The 23,849-nt window shown below is 35.0% G+C and overlaps 3 protein-coding genes across 6 annotated transcripts; 1 reads left to right on the top strand and 2 right to left on the bottom strand.

Moving 5' to 3' along the window:
* Window positions 1-1,128: 1,128 nt before the first annotated feature.
* LOC129886004 (uncharacterized) lies at window positions 1,129-9,962 on the bottom strand. Of its 2 annotated transcripts, none has more exons than XM_055960509.1 (8): window positions 9,619-9,962; window positions 9,292-9,430; window positions 8,996-9,191; window positions 6,536-6,609; window positions 3,195-3,344; window positions 2,530-2,815; window positions 1,852-2,085; window positions 1,129-1,763 (listed from the first exon to the last, which is right to left on the bottom strand). In XM_055960509.1, exons 3-8 carry the CDS (start codon window positions 9,140-9,142, stop codon window positions 1,392-1,394), a joined length of 1,263 nt encoding a protein of 420 aa, XP_055816484.1. In that variant the 5' UTR covers window positions 9,143-9,191; window positions 9,292-9,430; window positions 9,619-9,962; the 3' UTR covers window positions 1,129-1,391. The 2 variants fall into 2 exon arrangements, with proteins under 2 accessions (XP_055816484.1, XP_055816485.1); XM_055960510.1 differs by having other exon boundaries at window positions 8,996-9,184.
* Window positions 9,963-10,908: 946 nt separating this feature from the next.
* Window positions 10,909-12,087, bottom strand: LOC129884622 (pentatricopeptide repeat-containing protein At4g38150-like). Its single transcript, XM_055958903.1, has one exon. It carries the CDS (start codon window positions 12,012-12,014, stop codon window positions 11,049-11,051), a length of 966 nt encoding a protein of 321 aa, XP_055814878.1. The 5' UTR covers window positions 12,015-12,087; the 3' UTR covers window positions 10,909-11,048.
* Window positions 12,088-14,348: 2,261 nt separating this feature from the next.
* LOC129886003 (NADPH:adrenodoxin oxidoreductase, mitochondrial) lies at window positions 14,349-23,744 on the top strand. Of its 3 annotated transcripts, none has more exons than XM_055960506.1 (14): window positions 14,349-14,479; window positions 15,536-15,733; window positions 15,827-15,931; window positions 16,930-17,043; window positions 17,153-17,206; window positions 17,416-17,532; window positions 18,764-18,873; window positions 19,007-19,080; window positions 19,243-19,304; window positions 20,523-20,721; window positions 22,077-22,140; window positions 22,358-22,425; window positions 22,703-22,845; window positions 22,941-23,744. In XM_055960506.1, the coding sequence occupies exons 2-14, from the start codon at window positions 15,620-15,622 to the stop codon at window positions 23,166-23,168; spliced, it is 1,452 nt and encodes a 483-aa protein (XP_055816481.1). In that variant the 5' UTR covers window positions 14,349-14,479; window positions 15,536-15,619; the 3' UTR covers window positions 23,169-23,744. The 3 variants fall into 3 exon arrangements, with proteins under 3 accessions (XP_055816481.1, XP_055816482.1, XP_055816483.1); XM_055960507.1 differs by lacking the exon at window positions 14,349-14,479 and adding an exon at window positions 14,946-15,267; XM_055960508.1 differs by lacking the exon at window positions 14,349-14,479 and adding an exon at window positions 15,389-15,403.
* The last annotated feature ends 105 nt before the right edge of the window (window positions 23,745-23,849 follow it).

The following is a 23,849-nucleotide window of genomic DNA, read 5'->3' as shown; positions in this document are numbered from 1 at the left end:
ACTTCCATAAGCTTTTCTCGTGCTAGAGTGATGGTATCATCTAACTTACTTTTTCCCAAAAAAAAACAAACCAATGAAACATATAAATAAATCCTCTTGAATAATTGTTTATTCCGTCAAATTTCTAAATTAGCTTATTTTTAAAAGTATTTTTGATGAGAAGCAATTTGTGTTTAACTAATAAATTTAAAATGCAGTTACTATATGTATGAAGAAACTTTTTAAAATGTTTGTATTTTTCTCAAATGCTACTTTTTTTTACTTTTGAAAAGCTACTCTACATAAACACTTATTTTCTCCCCAAAAAACATAACCAAACACCTAAAAAAGGAAGCATTATTTTAAAAAAATAAATAAATACTTTTAGCCTTCTAAAAACTTGATCAAACCGACTATAAGTTGTGGCATGAAACTGTTTGTCAGACAAAAACAAAAAATACGATCTGTGTATCACAATTAAACTGTTTAATTCCTTGAGCAGACATCCACCATATATACCAGAAGATACTGATCGTCTTTCCGTTTTGTTATTCTTTTGATTTCCCACCTTAACAAACAATATGCTCAATTCAATGTGAATGTAAACATATAACCATTTTTCACTTTGATAATGTGTAGTGAGAGCCCTGTTTGGCAGCACCTAAATACAATTATTAAAAACATAAAAGAGGTGTGACGTGGTTACATTTCTGCAACCAAGTATATGGCGTGTGCTATATATTAGTCACGTCTTTGAAAAACAATAACGTGCAATAGAGAGATGAAATGGGTTCTTCTGATATAACATAACACGTGTGTGGTTGTGATGTTAGCTAAAAACTTTTTTTTATCAAAAACTTAGGACCATTTGCAATTCATCCACCTCCAATTGATGACTGACTATTATACAAGGGTTTGACCTAGGCCCTCGACTCCCAAACCATACGTTGAGTGTCTCATAATTCCACTTCTTTATTTTATCGAGAATTTGTTGGAAGGGGGTGGGTCATAAGGCTAAGCTGCTTAACCAAAATGTAAGTGGTACTTATTATTCATCTCCCGTTAGCTCAGAACAACAGTGCAACAATACCCCCACAGATCTAGTGCCCAAAAGCAATACTAAGTCCAATAAGCTAATCATTCAGAATCTTGAGTTAAAAAGCAAACAGTGGATAGATAAAATATGATGAGCTTGTGCTAAACCAAATGCAACATAACTGAGGTTTCTCTAATTACACTACATATGGAAATGGGAACAATCGAAAGTACATGGTAGAAAACTAGCTTTGCCTACATATACAAACTAAGTTACAACTATGAGCTTCACAGCGACATACTCAGGTCGCATGTAACGCTGGCCACATCTAATTCCCAACAAACTAAATTCACACATGGTTGAAAATTCAATGGCATCACCTCGACACGGGATTGGCTGCAGGTACCTTAGATGGATAATTTGAAATGTCTACATCAATCAGCGATAGGTCATAGGGTGCTGAAACATTAGTTGATGCATCCATAAGCAACGAGTAGTTCATTGCCTCCGCTTTCCCTGTTTGCTGGCCTGCAGCAGGATTTTGTGGATTGTTGTTATTAGCAGCAGAGGGAGAGAGACTAGATAATTGTACGTCTTCCTGTTTGTTTCCAAATATGTGCTTGTTTTTCCTAACAGTATCCATCTCTGGGCCAGTTGGGACGAAAGTCCTCGCCCTGTACTTTGTCGCACCCCCTTCTTCAGCATCACCATGATTATAAAGAACATAATCATGATAAGTAGGAGCAAACTGCATTCATGAAAGAAAATAGAATTTGTTAGGACACATGTGGAGTACACATACAGCACGAGTGAAAATGAGCAAGTGTCTATCTTACCTGGTGGACCGTGTCATGGTAAAAGTCATTTAGCATAAGGGCATGTCCAAGGCTAGCGGTAAAACCACGAGGAGGACCAATATTTGCGCCAGCATATTCCTTGTATGGGAAGGCATAAAGATGAGCAAAAGCTGCAATAAGCATCTCAACACAAATTATAAAATTCTGAAACTCAGCAGCTTCCTCGGTATCTTTAATAAGTTCTGACTTTGCAGCAAGAAACACCAGAACACCCTGGCAGAGGAAATTAAAAAGAATGAATATAATACCTAGAAACATCATTCTGTACAGAAAATTGTAATAGATGGAACAAAAACCAGTCAATTTCTGTAATTTCAGTAAAATTTCTGAAAGGAGAAAAAATTGAAGTGGGTCGGTCCCAAAAAGTTGTATCATCAAGTGTAAAATGGAGATGGTAAGATACTAAGATGTAATAGTTTCCAAAAAGTGCAAAGATTCAGTTTTAGGGTACATATTAAAAAGAAAAATGTACCACAGAAAACGGGACAGGGGAAATAATATCATTATTGTTGTTGTTATGGTAATAACAGAATTAAGCTGATATGCCGGATTTGGTGAAACCAAAGAGTGTTCAGTAGTCAAAAACTGAATAATATTTTGCTTACTCGACAGCAAAGTGAGAAAATAACATGTAACTGAGCAAATCTGGGGAATTACCTGCCAGTACGTAAGGAATACGACAGATTTTATAATGATAAACTTTGGCACTGGATTAAATGGACGGAGCAGATCTTTGCATGCCACATAAAACAAAGCCAAGGCATAAAGTGCCATTGAGTATGAGATAGTATATATAATTGTGAGGTAGAGGTATGATTGCCTTGGACTGAAATTTCCATCCTCATATTTTCCTTTTACATATAGTATGATTGTAACGAGCACTAATATGGGCTTGAGAATCACAAACTGCAAACACCCCTGCTTGCACCTTCGGATAAAGCGCCTGCATTGCTTTAACATTATCAGAAATACATTTCAAATAAATAAACAAAATAAACAAGAGATTTAAGGTCCAATCATTTAAATGAAGTAACAGCATTACAACATAGAGACTAACATAATTGAAATGTAAAACAAGGTGACAATAGTTTGGTCATAGATATCAAGGAAGATCACTAATTCAATTGAAATTTATGGAGTCATCTCAAATTCAAGTGTAGAAATGCAATGCATTCAATCACATAAACCATGAAAAATGAGTCTCCTATATAGAACTGTGAGTAATATATATTTTTTTAGAAATGGTTCATGCTGGAGAATTTTCAAAGGAATAGCTCTTCATTGACTAAATAGAAGTGGCTTCATGCATAAGCACAACTTACCCATCCAAAGGAAGCGGAGGAAAGCAGCAGGTCATCAGACACCAATTTGGCTTTAGAATTCGGCCACTCAAACTTAGAACAACAGCCCCTGGGCCACCAACCCATGCCAGGCAGAGTGATAGAAAATTATATATGACCCATGCCTCATATCTGAAAGGAAATTAGAAACTAAATAATCACAATTAACAAAATAATTTCACCATAGAGGTGTCTAGACATAGTTCAAAAATAAAAGATGCACACTCATATAAATCATTCACCAACTATTCCTTTCCACCTAATATATGTTGCGTCAATTTACTAGCACAGAGAACAAAAAAAAGGCTGAAGTTTTTTCCGATGTAGACCATCATATGCAGATGCGACATCATGAAGAATGAAGATAGCTTAAGAAAGGATGAGTAAAGGTAAAATCACATGGAAAACGGTGTGTCAAACAACCTATAATCTCTCGTTGGATTGCAAAAGAATAGAATGCAAGAAAAGCAAAAGGTCCATATATGCAATGACTAGTTGGAAGGAGAACTAGATATGTTGGTACATTTATATGAAGTCGAGTGTTTGCCAAGAATCCTTTTTGTCTGTTTAGAGATTCGTCAATCAATATAGAGATAAGATTGGGGTGTAAGGAACCTTCAGTGTGAATCCGAGTGTTTTAGAAAAGGAACTGAGAAAAACTTAGAATACATTGAAGACTGATGCTGATAATTGTAGTGATCTAAAGACGTGAATTAGACAATAGAATTTTCAAAACTCTTGGAGAGATGGTCTAATTGGATGAATGAGTAAGACAGCGAGAGTAGCTTATTGAAGTCCCAGGAGAGAGTTTTGTTGGATAATAATGAGTGGCAAAGACGCCTATGGTCATAAAGTCTCAGGTTAGATGGAGAAAGGTTCCGTGAGGGTATTTAATTATATTTTAACATTTTCAGTTAAGAGACCTTCTCCCTCAAAAGTTTCACTAAATCGATACTTAGCAGACATCCAGAAAAGTCTGGCTCACGAGTTTTGGATATTTAAGTCAATCTTCTGTCCGAGAAGATGACCCCTCTTCCAAGTCACAATTATTTTACATATCAGCATCTGTCAACTATATCTTGCGTCGTTTTGACAATGTTTAAGGCTTTCCCTGACATTCTTCAAGGTTCTAGGTTTGAGATGCATCAAGCTTCTTGGTTTTTGTTGACTTTATATATCAGTAGCAGTCTACAAGTTGGGTAATTAACTTGACAGCTCAAGTGAATCTTGGAAGTATGAATGCCATATCAGAAAATGTCAACACAGTGTGTGGTTGAACAAAGCATACAGTGAATTTATTCTTCAGCTTAAAGAAGATAAACATTGTGCAATCAATTCGATTTGAATTTGAATTTTCAAATATCATTCAATATTTTTGCAAAGGCTTTATAGCACACAAAGCCATAATGCAAGATAGACACGTATACCAAGTCAAGCAACTGGGCCTGAGGATGCATATCCATATTTCATTGTATAATACACTGTAGACTCAACATCTGAGCATGCAATCAAACTCAATAGGGGAAACCAGTTCCCATTCTACATATATAGGATAAAATGTAGATTTTTTGACATAAGGCACCCAAAGGTATCAATGAAGTGAGGTGAAAACCTTGAAGACCAGGTTCAAATTTTAGCAGTCAAAAAATACAAGGTGATTTCTTACGACCTGCCTAACCTTGTCAACAGAATTACTCGGTTCTTGTGAGAGGTAGCATATATCCGGTAGAATAGTTGAAAGTCTGTGTTTATGTAATTGAGCTTTTGACGTACAACAATCTTGTTGAACTCACAAAACTTTTAACTATTACCCATCTATGTGTGCTGCAAAGATTTAAAAAGTCAACAAATAGAAACTCGGTCATAGAAAGAGGATCTCATTAAGTTAAGAACGGAAAATGGCCAAAAATACCCTTGAACTATGGGAAAAGGTTTTAAAATATCCTCCATCGACCTTTTGGTCTAAAAATACCCTTCTACTCTTCTTTTTGGTCTAAAAATACCCTTCCATCCACCTTTTTGGCTAACTTTAAGCCTTGAAACTAACAATCCTCTTTTTATTTTTTAAAAGTATTTATCATGTGTCATTTTCTTATTGGATGAAATAAAAATCCTACCTCCACTAATTTTTTTCATAATTTATCTAAGCCAAAAATAATATACCTCTTCAAGACCCCAATTTTTTGAAAAATAAATGTAATAGTTTTTTATTGCTATAGCTTTTTCTTATTATTTTTTTATAAAGTTTGTTTTGGGATCATGAAGAGGGATATTATTTTGATTTGGATAAATTATGGAAAAAAATATTTTAAAATAGTTTTTTTATTTGTTGTAGTTTTTTTAAAAAAAAAATTAGTTTTTTATGGTCATCAAGCATGTATATTGTTTTGGTTTGGATAAATTATGAAAAAAGATTGAAAAACTTATTTAAAAAATCTTTTAGTTATACGTATTATTACAAAATAGTTTTACAATAACTATCTAAAAACTATCTTGTAATAGGAAAAAAAATTATTTATTTATTTTTAACTATCTTGTAATAACTAATTTAGTTTAAAATATTTTTTTTACTATCTTGTAATAACTAAAAAATAATTTAGTTATACGTACAACTAAATTTTTTAGTCATTTTATTTATATGTATTGTAAAAAATTTAGTATTATTAAACAGTAAAGAAAAATCAAGCCAAGAACTAAAAAAAATCTAGTCTTTTTATTTTCTGGTTAACCGGATAAAAAATATTCTAGTCTTGTATATCAATGTAGCTTTTTGAAAAAAACAAATGGAAGGGGGGGGGGGGGGAGTTTGTGAAGAGGTATATTATTTTTGGCTTAGATAAATTATGAATTTTTTTTAGCGGAAGTGAGATTTTTATTTCACCCAATAAGAAAATGACACATAATAAATACTTTTAAAAAATAAAAAATAAAAAGAGGGTTGTCAATTTCAAGGGCTATCTATAGTTAGCCAAAAAGGTGGATGAAAGGGTAATATTAGACCAAAAAGATGAGTAGAAAGGTATTTTTAGACCAAAAGATGGATAAAGGGTATTTTTAAACCTTTTCCTATAGTTCAGGGATATTTTTGGCCCTTTTCCGTAAGAACAAAAACATGTAGCTCCACATTATAGAGCCGATTCATGACTACTATTATCCCATCACTCATCAGTATTCATGGCTGCTACTTGTCACAAAAGTTTAGAACACAGAGAGAAAAGGCAGGGGCACCATTCCATAAAGCAACAATGGGCAGTCATATTATAATACCACCAAGGAGAAAAATATGCATTAAGCCGCAAAATACAAACTTGAACAGTACTTACATTTCACGAATGGAATTGAAATAGATGGCTCTCTCATTTAGGATGAGCGACAAGAATGACGTTAATGCATAAACCTGTCAAAGGAGACGTGCAGAATTTTAAACATTAACGTGGAACTTGAAAAAAAAGTATAGCGCAATGAAATATGCAGCTCAGAGTCAAGCTAGTTCAGAAACTATATTTGTAAAGGTCATATACGAAAAAAATTGCATTCTCATGTTACAGAAAAATTAAACACCATAACATCCAGATTTAAGCAAATATCTCTGATTTTAAGATCCATAAAGATTCACAACTTTAATATTCACTACCTGTTGGAGTACATTCAATGCATGAAGCATCTATAGTTTAGCTTTAGTTTGTACTAATCTGAAACAACAATTATAAAAAATTATACTTTAGGGTGCATTTTATTTAAATAAGAGTAACCATCATTTACATTTCAATAATAAGATAACCACCATTCCGGAAACACTCTAGGTGCTGGGGTTTTATTTATTAGTCAACGGCAACTGTTGATAGTACAAGTGCACATTTAGCGCCACATTCAGATTCTGAACTCCATTTAGGAACACTCACAAAATTAATTCCTCCCTTAGTGTACAAAGATCTATGTAACTTAACAACATTAAGTGTTGATGAATTTGAAATCCTACCATGCACATATTTCCTTCTACAACAACAACATAACCAGTCTGATCCCACAAGTGGGGTCTGGGAAAGATAGGTTGTATACAAACCTAACCTCTACCTTTGTGGGGTAGAGAGCCGTTGTTTCCGATAAACCCCCGTCTCAAAAGCCATTTCCTTCTACAACAATTTAACAAATACCACAAAGTTTCCACATCTTCAACACTAGTTGTTCGGCTTTTCCAGATTTAACTCACCTCTACTATCCTATTTAGTCTTTGTCAAAACCTATGGATGATCCACCTCCAGCAGAATGACTACTCTTTTAAGTTTTGTCTAATATTAACAAATGACAATATAAATATGCATCTGTTCACAAATCAACTTGATCCCTACTTTTAACCTACATAATTTAAAATACAATGAGGTTTATTGGTCAACTTGATACCAACACACAGCCAAATTAGGTAACTAGGAGCCGTTTGGATAACTTTTAAGAGAAAGCTTTTTGAAAACAAAAAGAGTGTGCAAAATAAACTTGTTTAGATACTTCTATTTTCTTGAAGACATGTGAGTATTTTATTAGTAGAGGAACTTTTCATTGAAAAAACACATTCAAAACAACAACATACCCAGTTAATCCCACATTCAACCACTTAAATAATTAAAATGAAAATGTCTTTTAAGCACACACTTCTTCAAAACACTTAAACCAGCAAGTTTTGAAAGTTATTCATTAATTCTATTATATTTTTTTTGCAAGATTTCAGAATTGTTCACAAAAAAACACTACTCATTATGATTGCCAAGTCTCAGAAAAGTGTCTGCATATACACTATTCACAGACTAAGCCATCACAGTGTTCAAGCTTCCCCAGCCACAAGAACTAGCTCTCCACAAAGATGGGATCTAGGTGCAGTCATACAATTACAGCCTACTATTTCCCTGTTGGTTTAGTTGTCCCCTCAAGCCCAGCGAAAATATTCATATAACTCTTCACTATTGAAGCCTGTTATAATTGATAGCACAGCAATATAATAATCAAGTCCAACAATTGGATAGCATATAACTTCACATGCTAAAAGCTGATTCCTAAGCCAGAAAACCTCAATCTCAATACTTAAGCACTTTATGCAAAGCATAGGGATGGCTTTTTGATATCCTATGGCTCATAACTACATGAGATTCACCAATCACATGTAGGCTTGTGAGATGTATCAAAAAGCCTAGAGGCAAAGATGAAGACTACATGTGAGGATGGTTATCATGGAAACTGATTTCTTCAAGAAAGAAAAACCTTTGTTTCCAACGATAGCTGCCCAAATTTCTAATCAACTAGGTAAGAAGATGGAGCTATTGAGTTCACATACAATAGATTATATGATATTGATTCATAAATGAGATTGTGGAAAAGAGTATTAAAGGTTGAAAGCTAGCTTGACGGAGAAATGTCACATTCAAAATTACAATTTGAAATCCTGAAAGTTGTATGAAATAAAATGGTGCTAAATATCTTGGAAGGTATGAAAATGAAAACACTGTTGTATAAATTGGAAAGGAGGGAATGATAGAAATAAAGTAAAACTAGTTCCACTGCCATGTGATAAAGAGCTACCATTGATGTCCTAAACATAAGTTTACTCCCATTCCTCGCCACTACAAAGAACTTCTATTGCTCCACTCATACACTGCATCAGCGTCATAGTGGACTGAATGATTAGAAACAGTACGTAGTCCACCCTTGCGCATTGGTTAAGAGTTAAGAGAAAAGAAACACACTAATTTTACTGGTTTGATCAAGAAGAAGAATAAAGAGAAAAAAACACTCACAGGAACCATAAAGATGATGCGGACAATGTATCTTTGATAAGTAGGCTCAGTGTAATTCAAAAGATGCCTGTATATGTGCAAAAGCGCCAGTCCAATGGCACCAACAGTGCAAGGCAGCGCAATGAGGATATAGTATATGGGAGCCATCTGTTCCACAGGCTACCGAGCATCAAACACAAACACCCTTCTCTGAAACCTTAGAAATATAGCGAAATCAATACCATTATTAAAATTTATTGAGTAAACAGATAATAAAAGAAAAGGAATATCCATCTGTAAACCAAGAATCCACTTACAGAACTGAAGAAAGAACTCTTAATCCCTATGTTTACTCACTTCTCTTCTTCCCCAAATAGCAGAAACTCTTGCTACAATTGAATACTTGGCTTTTTACCTTTGATTGGATGTACACCGACCTCGGGACATCGGGAAACCCTAACCCAATAACCAAATGTTAAAAATTGAACTTATCAGGAAACTATTCCGTAAAGAATTACACAACCCATTGAATGTCAAAGAAATTATACAAGATTTCAAAATCCCAACTGGGGTTTACCCGATATATGACCAAAAAAATTTAAAAAAAATAGCGCGTCCGCAGAAAAGGATAAAGACCCACTAACCTTATCGATGCAATCTGGGTAAAAGAAATCAAAGAACAGTGACCAATTGGGTCATTGGGGAATCGTCGGAGAAAGTGAAATTTGATGAATACGACGGAACTATATAGATCTGCGACTCGAAAAAAAAACATATATTAGGCGAAAAGAAAGCGCTGTTAGTGAAATGCTGATTGTGGGACAGGGAAGCAATAATGGCGGCCCGAAATTTATTTTATTAGTAATGTAAATGAAAAAACACAGATCGGTTAAAGCCACAGAAGAAAACTTGCGAAGAAAGGATAAATCTTTTTACAAAAGGATAAATCTTGTTTGTTTTTTTTCCTTCCCAACTGTTTAACTTTTGTTTCGTACAAAAAGACGAGTGGCAAGAGATATATTCGTTGAGTTGTCTCTGATTGGATAATTATATTTAACATAATAAAATCCATTATTAACAATCACTAATCATCCATATTTTTTGTCTTTTATGTTTCAAAGACTTGCTTATTGCTCTATTTAAATTGCAAGCATAAGTATAGAATATTGGGGCTATAAAATAGTTTTTTTTTAAGGGAGAGGAAAACGGTTGTATAGAATAGGATTATTCTTTTTCTTTCTTTTGCACCATTTCAGTTGATAAATTTCCATTCCGCATCATAACTACAGTAATTGGTCGTCAAACTACAAGGATTATGTTTTCTTCTTAAATCAAAGAAAAATATGATAGCTTGGGATCATTAAAACTGCCTACTATAATTGTATAGCAGTTTTAAAAGTGGTAGGGGTTTAATGCTCATCTTCTTATTATGAAAATCACAATCATGATGCGCTGATCAGTAAAGTGATTATATTAAACTTGATGATGTTATATTCTTATGGAAATGAAGAATAAGCAAAGAGGTTTGGATTTTCTTGCTACTTCAAATGGTAGTATAGTAACTATGAATAAGGAGAGGCTTTAAAAAGTCAGATGGGATTTTCAGATAGTGCTTAATTTGATAAAAGATAAAAATGCAAGTAATAACTATACCTAGCATATTAATGTTGTTAAAACTTAAGATTCCCATTGTATTCAACGAGGAAGACGAGTAGAGTTAACCAGCTAGACACTCTCAACTACTTTTCTAACTTTCTGAAACTTGTCTTTGGACAACAATCACAAATTGTGCCTATCCCCTTTGATTCTGACACTTTGTTTTTCCAATGTGTAGCTTTGAAAGTGCATCCGCTGTATTAAGCTCTACGTGTGGGATCAGGAAGAAAGAAAATTACAGCTAGTCTGGATTCTGGTCATCAGACAGTGCCAACAACTAGGAAATCAAATTTCCATAAGCACAAAGTTCCCAGCATTTCTTGTGACAAGCTGTTTCAATATGACAAATACCAAGAACTTTCCAACTACAACAATCTACACAGCAAATTAAATAACCATTAACCAAAAAAATCATCTTTTATTTGCCATAGAAAACCTGCATTATGGTCCTATAAACTAACCCTCTTTTATTCTTCAACACCTCTTTCATCTTGCTCTCTTCAGGCACAGCTCCTTTGCTCTTCACTATCTCCAGTAATTCTGTCCCCTCTTTCTCCATCCCTGCATTCACCAACCCTTCAAAACCACCCAAACAAGTAGCTGCATTGAGCTTCATTCCCCTTTTCTCCACCATCTCCAACACATACTTTTTCGCCTCTTTCACAAATTTCTCTTCTCCACTCTCCGCCAACGACTTGATCAAAACGCTATATGTATAAGCATTCGGCAGCACACCGGATGACAGCATCCGCAGGTAAACCTTGTGAGCCTCCTTTGGCTGCCCTGCATTGGCGTATGCCTCGATCACCGCCGTATGAGCCACTACATCTGGCATTTGGTTCTTGTCCTTAATCTGAGAGAATAGCTCCAAGGCCTCGTGGGTCAACCCATCCCTTGACAATCCGTCGAACATCTTCACTGCATTATTGATCATCCCATCTGAACGTATTTTCTGAAACACTTCTTGCAAGTTTGTTGGGTCTTCGGGTTCCTCAATTACGGGTTTCTTGTTAAATGGGTCGTATGGTGGTGGTAATTTGGATTTATCTATCTGCTTAGTCGACGATTTTGCTACCTCTTTCGTGTCCACCTCAGAATCAGAGTCTTCTGAATCAGATAAGGAGAAATTGACTAAAGTGTTGCGCTTCGGAGGAGCTGGAGTTGGGTTATTCAAAATGGGAGTTTCTGGTGTGGTGGTGGAAAATGGTCTGCTTCTGAATGCGCTAGTTGTGGAGACTGATAAAAAGGACCCTGCTTTAGGAATTCGGGTAGGGAAAGAGGAGTAGTGGAAACGAAGGGCATAAGGGAAAAGCAGTCGGCGAAGTAGAGAGAAGGACTGCGCTGGAGATACGGTGAGCCAACGGGTAATGGTTATTCCGGCCATCGGTGATGTGACTGAGTAGAACGTGAATGTGAATAGTTTTTGTTACCTATTGTATTATATATTGTACGGAAAATGTGTCTAAAATGTTTGAATGAAAATAGTATAAAAATGTCTCGTCTAAAATATCTTTGACATTTACCCTTCAAAAACCATGAGGGGCATTTTTGTATCTAAAAGTGAATGTGAAATACATTTTAGGCTCAATAAATGGATGAAAAACATTTTTGTATCATTTTCAATAGTTCGAGGGCATTTTAAGTCATTTTCTGTATATTTTATTGTTAATTTAAATATAATATTTATTTTATTTGTTATTTAAATTTTTTTGTATCGTAACGTTTAAATCCATCGTAAGATAACAACGAAAAGACCCATTTTATATAACGACCAACTTGGTGTGATTCCATCGTTATCTTAATATTTTCTTCTCATTTTGTCTTTATGTATTATTTAATACTAATTATATTTTATTTTTTATTCTACATTTTCATAATAGCTCTATTCGTACCCTACTTGTAAGTTTATCGTTCAAATCATGAACGCATAACATTATGTAACGACGGAAAACGATATAATCTATCAAAATACTCTATTCATTAAAATAACACAACACTATATGATACAATACAATACATTATGAAACAATACTTAACAACCATCAAACAAATTGTTATGGGCCATTTGGACATAAGTATGTTTTGCCTGATGTTTTAGTGTAAATTCAGACATAGAATTTTTATTTTTTTTGAAGGTGAAATTTATATATTTAGAAAACTACATAAAAAATATTATAAGTCACAATAATTAACAATTTAAAAATTGTAGAAAGTATTTGAAAAAACTATAATCAAAGAAAATATTTTTTAACTGTTCAAATAACGACGAATACAAATAAATAAAAACAAAAGCATTATTTTTTTCCTTTTACCAAAAAGAGGTTCAAGACATTGTTTGGTAAAAATATATGGAAAATACGTAGAGAATACACTTAAATTTGACATCAACTATCTATTTAACACTTAAATTTATCCGATGATCATTTGGCACCTTAACTTGATTATAATGCGTCTCTTAAACACAAGTATCTGATGTGATAAATTGGATCTCTTAATGGATTTTGAACACCTGCAGTCTTATTTTTATTTTGTATTTTTCATTTCTTATTTCGGGAAAAAACTTTAAAATTCAATCACCTCTTTCGACGAGTCATTCGATAAAAAAAAATGTTCACCCCGGCATGAATCCTCCACCTTATCAACAATAATAATAACATAATTAGTGAAATCTCACAAGTGAATTTTGAGAAGGGTATAGTGTAGGTAGACCTTACCCCTGCCTCGTAAAGGCAGAGAGAATTTTTTTTCAAAAGAAGTAACACATATTAAAGCAAATTGAAAAGGAAAACACGTGAGTAATGCAAGTCACAAATAATAAGAGAAGCATGTAGAGAATAAGACACAGTAACCACAACTTTATAAAAAAATAACCTACGCATAATAAACAACATGTAGTAGCAAAAATTAAAGGACCGAAAACTATGAGAATGGTGCTAATACTATTGGTATGCAGGTAGAAACCTATCTCGATGGATAGCGAGACGACACTAAATTACCACTAACCAACCACCCTAATCTGCGACCATCATAACTTTCTATGTAAGGTCATGTCCTTAATAAGCTGAGATGCATCATGTCATGACCAATCACCTCTACCCAATGTTTCTTTGATGTTCTTTTGCCTTTCCTGAAGCTCCTCATAACTAACATTTCGAACCTCCTACATTTGCATTCCTCCTTTTTGTATGTCTAGACTCCAAAATATTTTAATCTTACTTTTCTCACCTTTTCTACCACGAAAATTACCCATATTAATAACCAAAAACGAAATCAAAATCCACCTCAATTTCTAACCGACTGTAGTAGAAAATTCAAAAATATAAAATTTAATTTTACACAAATAGATTATCCAAATCGAAAATCAAGTTTCCAAATAAATTTTCAGACGAACTTTCAGAACCTAAAGAACTGAGAACACATAATTCAAGTTAAATTAAAGCACAAAGAAAATGAATTGAATCCATATATGGTAATTGAAAATTACAAATACTACTAAAAACAAACGAAAAATCGACAGACGAGTACATCTGAACAAAACCAAAGGACGCTTTTAGAAAGCTAATTATTTGTTTTAAAGAATACGACAAAAGTCCATTTATATTTATTTTTTAAAAAAACATACAAATTTCCCTCTCTTTTTTTCCTACTATATTATAGAAGAGTGGGTATATTTTTTGGTACCAAGATGTCTGTTATTAGTAACTTTTTTAATCCATTGAGGGCTTTCTGGTAATTTCAGTTCACAGCCCTAACTCCATCTCATCAATTGTTGAAGAAAGGAGGAGGACAAAAGCTTTTGGCCTCAACTCTTTGCCTTCCATCTCCTTCAGCTACTTCTTCAATCTTAAGGTAATTCGCCGCCTCTCTCTTTAATTTTTTGGATTCAATTTCTTAACTCTTTTCGAGAAATAATTCTTCAAGAAACATCGATCTTCAAACAATAGTCATAAATAGCTTGCTTTGTTTTTTTCTGCAACTTTAGACCTAACTTATAAATGTTATTTGGACATTTATTCGTGACATCATTGATGATCGGAAAGAATCCATAAGTATTGTGGCGGAGTAGTAATTTCATCTTTAATTAAAAATTTCGGCTTTGAGTCTCTCTAGTGCAAAGTATTCTTTGTTAGAGAATATTTTATCCGTAAGTGTAGGACTTTTTTAACACGGTTCTTAATTTAATCGAGTTTCAATGTAAATACTGAACTTCAAATGAAAAATCAGAAGTAATAGATGACTTGAAAGGGCTTCGAAGCAAACTTATTTGAATGACAACTTGATATATTATTAATGTTTTTATGTGCTGCTTTCCAGTTTTTAAATGCCTGCTCTTGCAAACTACCAACAATATATTTTCTCTTGTTACTAAATAAAAAATAGCTTCGGCCAAATCTTTCCTTCATTTGACACTATTCTGTGAGTTGGTTTTCTTGTTCTTTCACTTGGTTTGCCTATCATCGTTTATCTCCCCCAATTTGTCTGTCTCTCTTTCATTCTCCCGCACGAGTCTCATACCCCAACTATACACATTTCCATATTTAGTTAGCTAAATATTTGCTTCCAACAGACAACAGGAGCGAACAATGAATAACTTACATTTTTTCATTTCATCGACCTTGTATTGATAATCTCTTGTTGTAAGTATTCTGCCCCGTCTCTGGCCCCATTACAGCTCTTGTTTCCCTACCTCTCCCACATAATTTTTGACTTGCCTTCTTCAAAATACTTCAGGAGCTTTTCACTAACATGACTGATAGACTTTTGCCTTGAAAGGTATATATAATGCCTTTAAAACTGAGAGAGCAACATGGTAGCAACAAAGCTCAATTAGGTTGTTTACGATAATTTCCCAGTTTGTTTATATGTTAAGTACATCGTAAATGTTGGACATGTTTTTGTAAGCAGCCCTTAAAAGGCTCCTGGTGGGCTTAACTCGTCACCAAAGCAGACAGAGAATTTCTCCATTGCCGGCACAGATAAATTTGGAAGATGGCTGTTTCAAGAGCTCTCAATTTCTGCAGGAGATTCTCCACAGTGTCGTCGGAACCATTAAGCGTTTGCATCGTGGGGAGCGGGCCTGCTGGTTTCTACACTGCCGATAAGGTACAACTATCTCTGCTTTGAACTTTCTACTGTTTCTGATTTTCTGATAATTGTAAGAAGTTGGGGAACTTTATTTTTAGCTACTATTTCCAGGTTTTGAAAGCTCACGAGGGAGCTGAAGTTGATATAGTTGATCGGTTACCTACGCCATTTGGATTAGTCAGGTCCGGAGTGGCTCCTGATCATCCTGAGACGAAGGTCTTATACTTTATCTCGTCTCCTTTAGTGTCTTTTTTTTTTCGGAATAGTGATGGCAATAGGGCAAGATGGCTGGTTGGAAGGGCAGGACAAACCCTAAGAGGGGAGGGTAGTTTAATTCTAATATGGGACATGGTGAGGAGGGCAGAAGTACTTTTGAAAAGTTAATAGCTGGGCGGGGCACGGGCAGGCCAAGAGCAAATTACTGGTATAAGGTGACCCTGAGCTTTTGATGCACTTATTCCGTGCTTGTTGTACTCCAATAGCTGGGTAAACGTTCCACAGTTAGCATATATCTAAAGAAGTGTGCAAGTATAGAAGCAGAAGCAGGAAAGAATGAATAAATCCCCCCGGATAGATCTTGTCACTTGTTGAGACTTTTTTTGCCTCACTCTATACCAGCAACAAACTTTCCGGGTAATAAATTTAGTAATAACTGCTTAAAAATTTGATCTTTTTTTTTCTAAATGCACAAGTTTACATCTTGTTTATATTATTTGTGTAGGCATTATCCCTCTATTTTATTTACATGACATCTTACTATTTGGAGAAGGGAACAAATCTTTTCCAATATTTCTTAAATATTTTAAGTTATAATTTTTTCTATAGTACTTTTTATATAATCCTATCCAAGTATGCCAATTTTGTCTTGAAAAGATTGAGAACCATAGCTGAATTCACATAAAATATTAGACTTTGACCCTCATATTATAAACCCCGTCATTCTTTTCTGGAGACAAGGAGTAGCATATTTTTTATTTTTAAATAACAAACTACCCGTCTTGTGTTTCACTATACGAGTAAAGTGTATTCTTGAGGTGATTAACAGAATGCTTCAATTTGACAAAGAAAGCAACTAACAAGTAATACTCCAGCACAGAAAATCTTGTTGCACGAACCGGAGTGTTGTAAAATAACCTTTTGGAATAGTTTTCATTTTAAAACTTCCTGAAATACTGCTCTTATTAACTCTTAGTTTACCAGAATACTTGCAACAGATTGTGACGAACCAGTTTTCTCGGGTTGCTCAAAATAGACGTTGCTCATTCATTGGGAATCTCTCTCTTGGAGCCTCTGTAACTTTGGCTGAGCTGCGTGAATTATATGATGCGGTAAGACTCTACACAATGATGGGGATGCATTTGATTCTCTTACATTTTATACTTGCTTGGTGCAGTATGTATTATCCGCCAGATTCGAAGTTAATATATCATTTTGCAGGTGGTTCTTTCTTATGGAGCTGAAAGTGATCAAGCTCTAGGAATAACCGGAGAAGTATGTTACTCAACGTGGTGGCTTTGCTGAGTCCCCTTCCTTTATAGTTAGCGTCTTAGGGAACAAATAGTACTGATGATTCCTTAATAATCAATAAAATAAAATAATTACTGATGGTGTCATTTGATCAATCTTGTACCACTATGCTTCTGTTATTTCTTGAAGAAACATAGTTTCTGTTTATCCATCTATCGCTGCATTTCTTGTAGGAGCTAGCTGGGATACATTCTGCCAGAGAATTTGTTTGGTGGTATAATGGCCACCCAGACTGCCGAAATCTGGCACCAGATTTGAAGAGCTCCGATACTGCTGTTATTATCGGTCAGGTATGTCTGTATAATGCCCATAATACTATTTCACGTGTAAGCAGAGTTGCAATTGTGGTAAAATTGTACTTCTAGTCTCTAGACATGTGTATTCAGCTTTTAAAAGAAGCCACTATTTGCTAATAATTTAAATAGCAAATCGCGTGCACCCAAAGGTGTGGCCTAGTGGCCAATGAAGTGGGAGGAGAACCATGAGGTCTCATGTTCAAATTCCAGTGAAGTCAAAACACGCTAGGTGGTTTTGTCCATCTTCCAGTGTGTTGTTAGACAGATTTATCCTATGCCTATGTTGGTGGAGATAGCAGGTAGTGATGGAATAGTCGAGCTGTGTCCAAGCTGCCTGGACTCCATAATCATAAAAAAAAGATGTAGCAGGTACAGGGTACATTATAGAATTGTTGAGGTACACAAGCTGACTCTAACACTACCGTCATTTAAAAAAACTATTTGCTTAAATTTAAATAGCATAGCGAGTCCACTTTTTGGATTAACAATTGTTTTTGGTTAAGATTTAACCAAATCAATGAAACAAGTCCCTATGCCTCCTTTTGGCTTAAGAATAAGCCTACCAAATATTTTCCTCTATTTCTGTCTGTCTTCATGGTTTTGTATAATTCAATCACGACCAGAGGTTACCATGTAGATATCATTTGTTAATGTTTATACTGGGCTAAGGGATGACTTTTGGTGCTTAATTGATAGTTGATACCTACAGTATGTTGCTCCACATCGAATGCTTCACTGCATTAATACGCCCATCAACTCATCAGTTTATAGTCTGAGTTGTCTATGGGAGACATTGGTAAATGCATTATTGCCGTTTGGATTGGCTTATAAGCCGTTTTCAGCTTTTTTTGAGTGTTTGACTGGCCAACTTAAAGTCATTTTGTGCTTAAAATAAGCCCCAATAAATAGTTGGGTTAATTTGGATGAACTTATTTTAAGCAGTTTATAAGTTGAAAACAGCTTATAAGTCAAAAAAAAGAAGTTGGCCTGCACCTACTTATTTTTTTTAACTTATAAGCAGTTTTCAACTTATAAGCTGCTTAAAATTAAGTCAATCCAAACAGGCTACTTATCATAGAAGGTATCTTTCCATTAAATGTTTGTGTTACTTTGAAACAAAATCTTCTCTAGGAAATCACCCTAGAACTTATTTGTTTAGAAATTTGTAGAAGAGTAGGCACAGTGAAATGTAGTTTCTTGCTAAGTGTTTTTCACTTTTGTTAAGGGAAATGTAGCTCTTGATGTGGCGCGTATCCTTTTACGACCAACTACTGAATTGGCAACAACTGATATCTCCTGCCATGCTTTGGCAGCTTTAAGAGAGAGCTCCATTAGGTTTGCCTTTTGCCTTCTTCTTCTTTTTTTTTTCTTTTCGATTCAAGTGTCATCACATGTTGGTAGTTAAATATGTACCAAAAAAAAAGCATTTTGTATTTAAATGATGACGCTTATGCTTGAATATTGTCAGAAAAGTGTATTTGGTTGGAAGACGTGGAGCAGCACAAGCAGCCTTCACGGCGAAAGAACTGCGTGAAGTTCTAGGTAAGTTCGTGGAATTTTTTGTCTGTCTAAGATTGCTGGTTCCAGCTCTTCCCACTTTCATTGAACATGTTATTCATTTTAACTTTACTGTCGCAAGATAATTAAAGCTAGATATTATTTGCGCCAGTAATTGGTTTGTTAATGAAATTTATGTTGCTTCAGGGATCAAGGACCTATCCATTGAAATTCGGCAAGCGGATTTAAGTAAAACCCCAGCAGATGAGGTAAGCCTGCTATCTGTATTACTGTTTAAGGCTCCTAAGAGCTGATGTATAAATTGCAGCCCTTAAAATTTACTCTCTTGTAGCATAATTGTTTCCACTGCTTTTCTTTAGATAAACTCTTTGATCTTTTGAAAGATAAAAACTTGCATCTCCTTTTAGCTTCAACTACCATGTAAAAGAAGAAAGAAAAGAGATGGGGATACAACTAATGGTTCAAAAAGAGAAATAGACCTAATGGTTCATTAACTACAATGGTGAGTTTGATCCGTTAGTGTTTCTGTCTGACTTGTCTTTCCAAATGAAGTAAAAGATAAGTAAATAAAGTGCAAGAATGAGAGTAATGTGCCACGTTGGATCCTGTTGAGAAAAGCGAAGCCTAACTGGTTGAAAATTTGATCTGATGTGTTAGACTTAGGGTCCCAGATGGTGTGAGGAGTTGTCTTCTTACTCCCTCCATTATGATTTGTTTGTCTTTTTCTCCTTTTAGTCTATTTTAAAAAGAATGTCTCTTTCCCAATTTGACCGCTCTTTTCCACATCCAACATGACATATTTAAGGCCACAAGGTTAAAGGACATTTTTGTACCTTACACATTTCTTTAGTTTTAGATTACAAGATCAAAAATCTTCTTGCTTTCTTAAGCTCCACGCCCGGTAAACTAAGACAAACAAATTGAAACAGAGGGAGTATATAGTATTTGGCAAGTTTCACCTCATGAGCTAGTTTCCTCACAATTTCATTTGAAGGTTTGAATATTTCAAAATAAAGGCAGTGCACATCCGTAGAAATTAACTGAAAAAGCAGTCATCAAACAATTGTTCTGATTGTAGGCAAAGGTGGATGACATGTGATTATCATTAAATTTTATCCTGTAAGTTGGCTGATTTATTTCTCATTGAATATTGTATCCTGTATGCTAAAATTGTTACGATATTTAGCATAAAGAGCAGTTGCTGCACTTCAAAAGGTTAAAGGACTATAATGCCAGGGATCAAAATGCTGAACTTTCTAAAGTGCAGTTCTTTTTGGCTTGGATTGCATACGGAAGTTCCAACCAAAAGCTATTTTTTCAATTTTTTGAAGCTAACACCACTTAAGCTTAAGAGGGATTGGTGCACTTTGCTCCAAGAATTTCACATTACTTGTATGCACTATTGCTATGCATAACTTTGGTATCCCCCAAGTTGAGTATTCTGTTCTTTTGTTTTGTATGCAAAGGAAGAGCTAAAGAATAACCGGATTAAAAGGAGAATTCATGAACTGCTCTCTAAGGCAGCCATTCCTGCAACTTCCGTATGCAATCCAAGCCAAAAAGAACTGCACTTTGTTTTCTTCAGGAAACCAGACAGGTTCCTGGAATCAGATTCTAGAAGTGGTCATGTTGCTCGTTTGCGGGTGGAGAGGACAATTCTTAAAGGTAAACTGTATGCTATTTAAGCATGTTAAGAGAAAACTGTATGCTTATAAAATGTCTTGCACTTTTTTGTTTTTTTGGGATATATATGTTCAATAGAATTTTCTGCTTTTACCATTTGTTCTATTTAAACATTTTAGCATGGAGTTGACAGTGTCTGCTGAGGACATTAGACGTTAAGATTTTGTTGATATGATGGGGGAATCTCGCATACAAAACACACATACAAAAGGATTGTTTAATGAGGATTTATGTTTTGTTAGGTATGTATGTATGTGTTTGTGCAAGTCATGTATTTGACTGAGTGTATGCTTGTGTGTACATTTTTTATTGTAGTGTTTCTATATTATTCTCTTGAGATAGAATGTGAAATAAGTGTATAGCAACACATGGATAAGAGCATCTAATATGATTAAAATACTTTTGTGCCTTACATTAACGTAATGCACCATATGCCCTTTTCTTACAAGTTAAATAATTTTATTAATAATGGAAAATCTACCATATACAAGCGCCAAGCGGTATACCAAAAAGTATAGAATTTACACCGTAATATGATGAACGTCCTGATCATCTGTACAAATCCACCTCATGGATGACTAAAAAGAAACTAGAAATGAGTGGCTATTCGTCAAATGTACATAATAATTCTGTATCCCATCAGAAGCTCTCGTATTTCCTTCCTTCCACAGGACCTGCATGATTGCTAGGGGGGCAACATCTTAGGTTCACTGATTTCTCTTCCTATTTCTAAATTTTCAGTTGGAGAATGCCTCCGTCACATATCACAATAGATGTGAGACAGAGGCCAAGGTAATTAATGAAACATATTCGTACCCAATTTCAGATAAAACATATGCTTATACAATGTAAATTCAGTTTTAAATGTAACTAACCAAACGTCTATAAGAATTGCGCATGCACTAATTAACCCAAAGGCATTTTCCATTATTGCCATTTCTGTACAAGAACGCGTGAATGAGTAGTTGGGGCATAAGATAAGAGTAGTTACATGGAGATCCCAGGTCTGTTTTCTAGTTACAACATTCATTATTAGCATATTCCTTCAGCTTTGGTGAGCAGATTACATGTTTGTGGGTGGTTGCATGCTACCTGATGGATTGGTCGAGGTCCATGCAAGTTGGTACATGCACTATAATCTACAATGCTTGTGTGAAAACCAAATAACCCTTTAATGTTTTTTTTGTGTGTGAAGTTCATGCATAAAGCTGCTCAAAAAATGTGAAAGACTTGTCATAGTGTCTGCATTATGTCAGTTATATTTTATAAATGTGCATGTTGAAGATCTTGTTCATGAGAGAGAACTACTACTAACTCTGAACTTTTTCTTCATCCAGAAGATGTTGGCTCTGGGAAACAAATTGCAGTTGGTACTGGACTTTTTGAAGAAATGGAATGCGGGTACACTGCTTTAGTTTTCTTTGTTTCCCTGCATTTAAAATCTTTTCTTCCTTCTACCAAGTCATATAACATGTAAGAAATTGCTTCAGTTCTTGATTTTATTTCATATTGCTGTGGTGTAGGAGAACCCTTTTTTGATTCCTTTTTTATTTGCAGCTAAACCTATCTCTGTACTGAATGTTGATGTGTTGTACACTTGTACTGCACTTGTTTGTAGGCTGGTATTGAAGAGTGTTGGTTACAAGTCGATACCTGTTGATGGCTTGCCTTTTGATCACCGTAAAGGTATGTGATGAAAGCTAAATCATGGCAAACATGTTGGTTGCTCTTAAAGCTCCTCGCCTAAATAGATCTCTCTATAATTTTAAGTTGCCAATTCATCGTTTTTATTTTCTATTTTAGTGATTGCAAATACTTCCATGCACATTAGTGGTTTTGATTCCGTTTTTTATCCCATCCTGTGGAAAGGTGTTTTCATCATTCACATCAATTGCATGAAAGCTTTGATTGCTGTGTGGTCCATCACTCTTGTAAATTAAATGATCTGTGGCTGCTTTTCCAGGTATTGTTCCAAATGTTCGGGGACGTGTGTTAAGTGAAGCCTCTGGAGATGCACAAGTCGAGAAAGGCTTGTATGTATGTGGGTGGTTGAAGAGAGGACCAACTGGGATAATTGCTACAAATCTTTACTGTGCTGAAGAAACTGTAAGTGCATATCAATGACAACCTGGTGCTTTACTATTCCCATCATTATGACCAAGGAATTTTCATTCTAGAATATTAATCATGAGACATAGCAGGTCGCTAGCATATCAGAAGATGTTGAGAGAGGAGTGGTAACATCTGGCTTATCAAAGCCCGGTAGGGAGGGCCTCCTCCAATTGCTCGATAGCAGGAATGTCAAAATTGTTCCATTTGGTGGCTGGGAAAAGATCGATAGTGAAGAGAAAAGGAGAGGGAGTCTGAAAAACAAACCCAGGGAAAAACTTACCACTTGGCAGGATTTATTAGAAGTTGCCACCAAGTGATAAAAGTGTCTCCAGGATGGCAGATTTTACTTATGGTAAAACCTCAACTCTATAACTCTTTCAGATGCGTGCATTGTGATTGACCCTCGGCATTTAGAGGATTGACAGTGCATTCTTTCTAAGAAAACACGAGAAATAATTGGTTACCTTCCAATCAGCTCTGTTTTTATCTCTTCTGGTCCTGGAACCTTACATTGACATGGTGACAGATTCTAACCAGGTGGAGATTAGATGACAAGAGTGTTGTGCTTTTGTAACACAGCCATCATTTGTAAGTTGAGCACTGTAGTTGTATTCAAGGCTCAGCATATGCATTTCAGTTAAAGGGTATTGCAAGGATAGAACGATTCAATCATTCTTGTTTTTGCATTGCTTCCTCCAATTTTTGGTAGTTAGTTCAATCAGATTAAGTGCGCAATTTCTGGGCAACTGCCACAGTGGGAATTGAAGTACTTTAGTTATATAATCATCTCTTGGGCTGACAGTTCAAACTGATATCTTTATGTGTAAAATTGAAGATAATCAAAAACAATTTGTAAATGTAAATGGCCTATAAAATCAATTTTTGCTACTTTACCTGGTATTAACCACGAAAGCTACTTGTTTACCATACATCAACCCATTCAAGTGCATTTGCCTTTTTTTTTGAGCGTTACCCTAATTCTAAAATCCATAACACAA

This window comes from Solanum dulcamara, chromosome 4 (genome assembly GCF_947179165.1).
Source record: "Solanum dulcamara chromosome 4, daSolDulc1.2, whole genome shotgun sequence".
NCBI classification, from domain to species: domain Eukaryota; kingdom Viridiplantae; phylum Streptophyta; class Magnoliopsida; order Solanales; family Solanaceae; genus Solanum; species Solanum dulcamara.
Note: the sequence above shows the minus strand (reverse complement) of the source record. Positions and strands in the feature narration are given on the sequence as shown.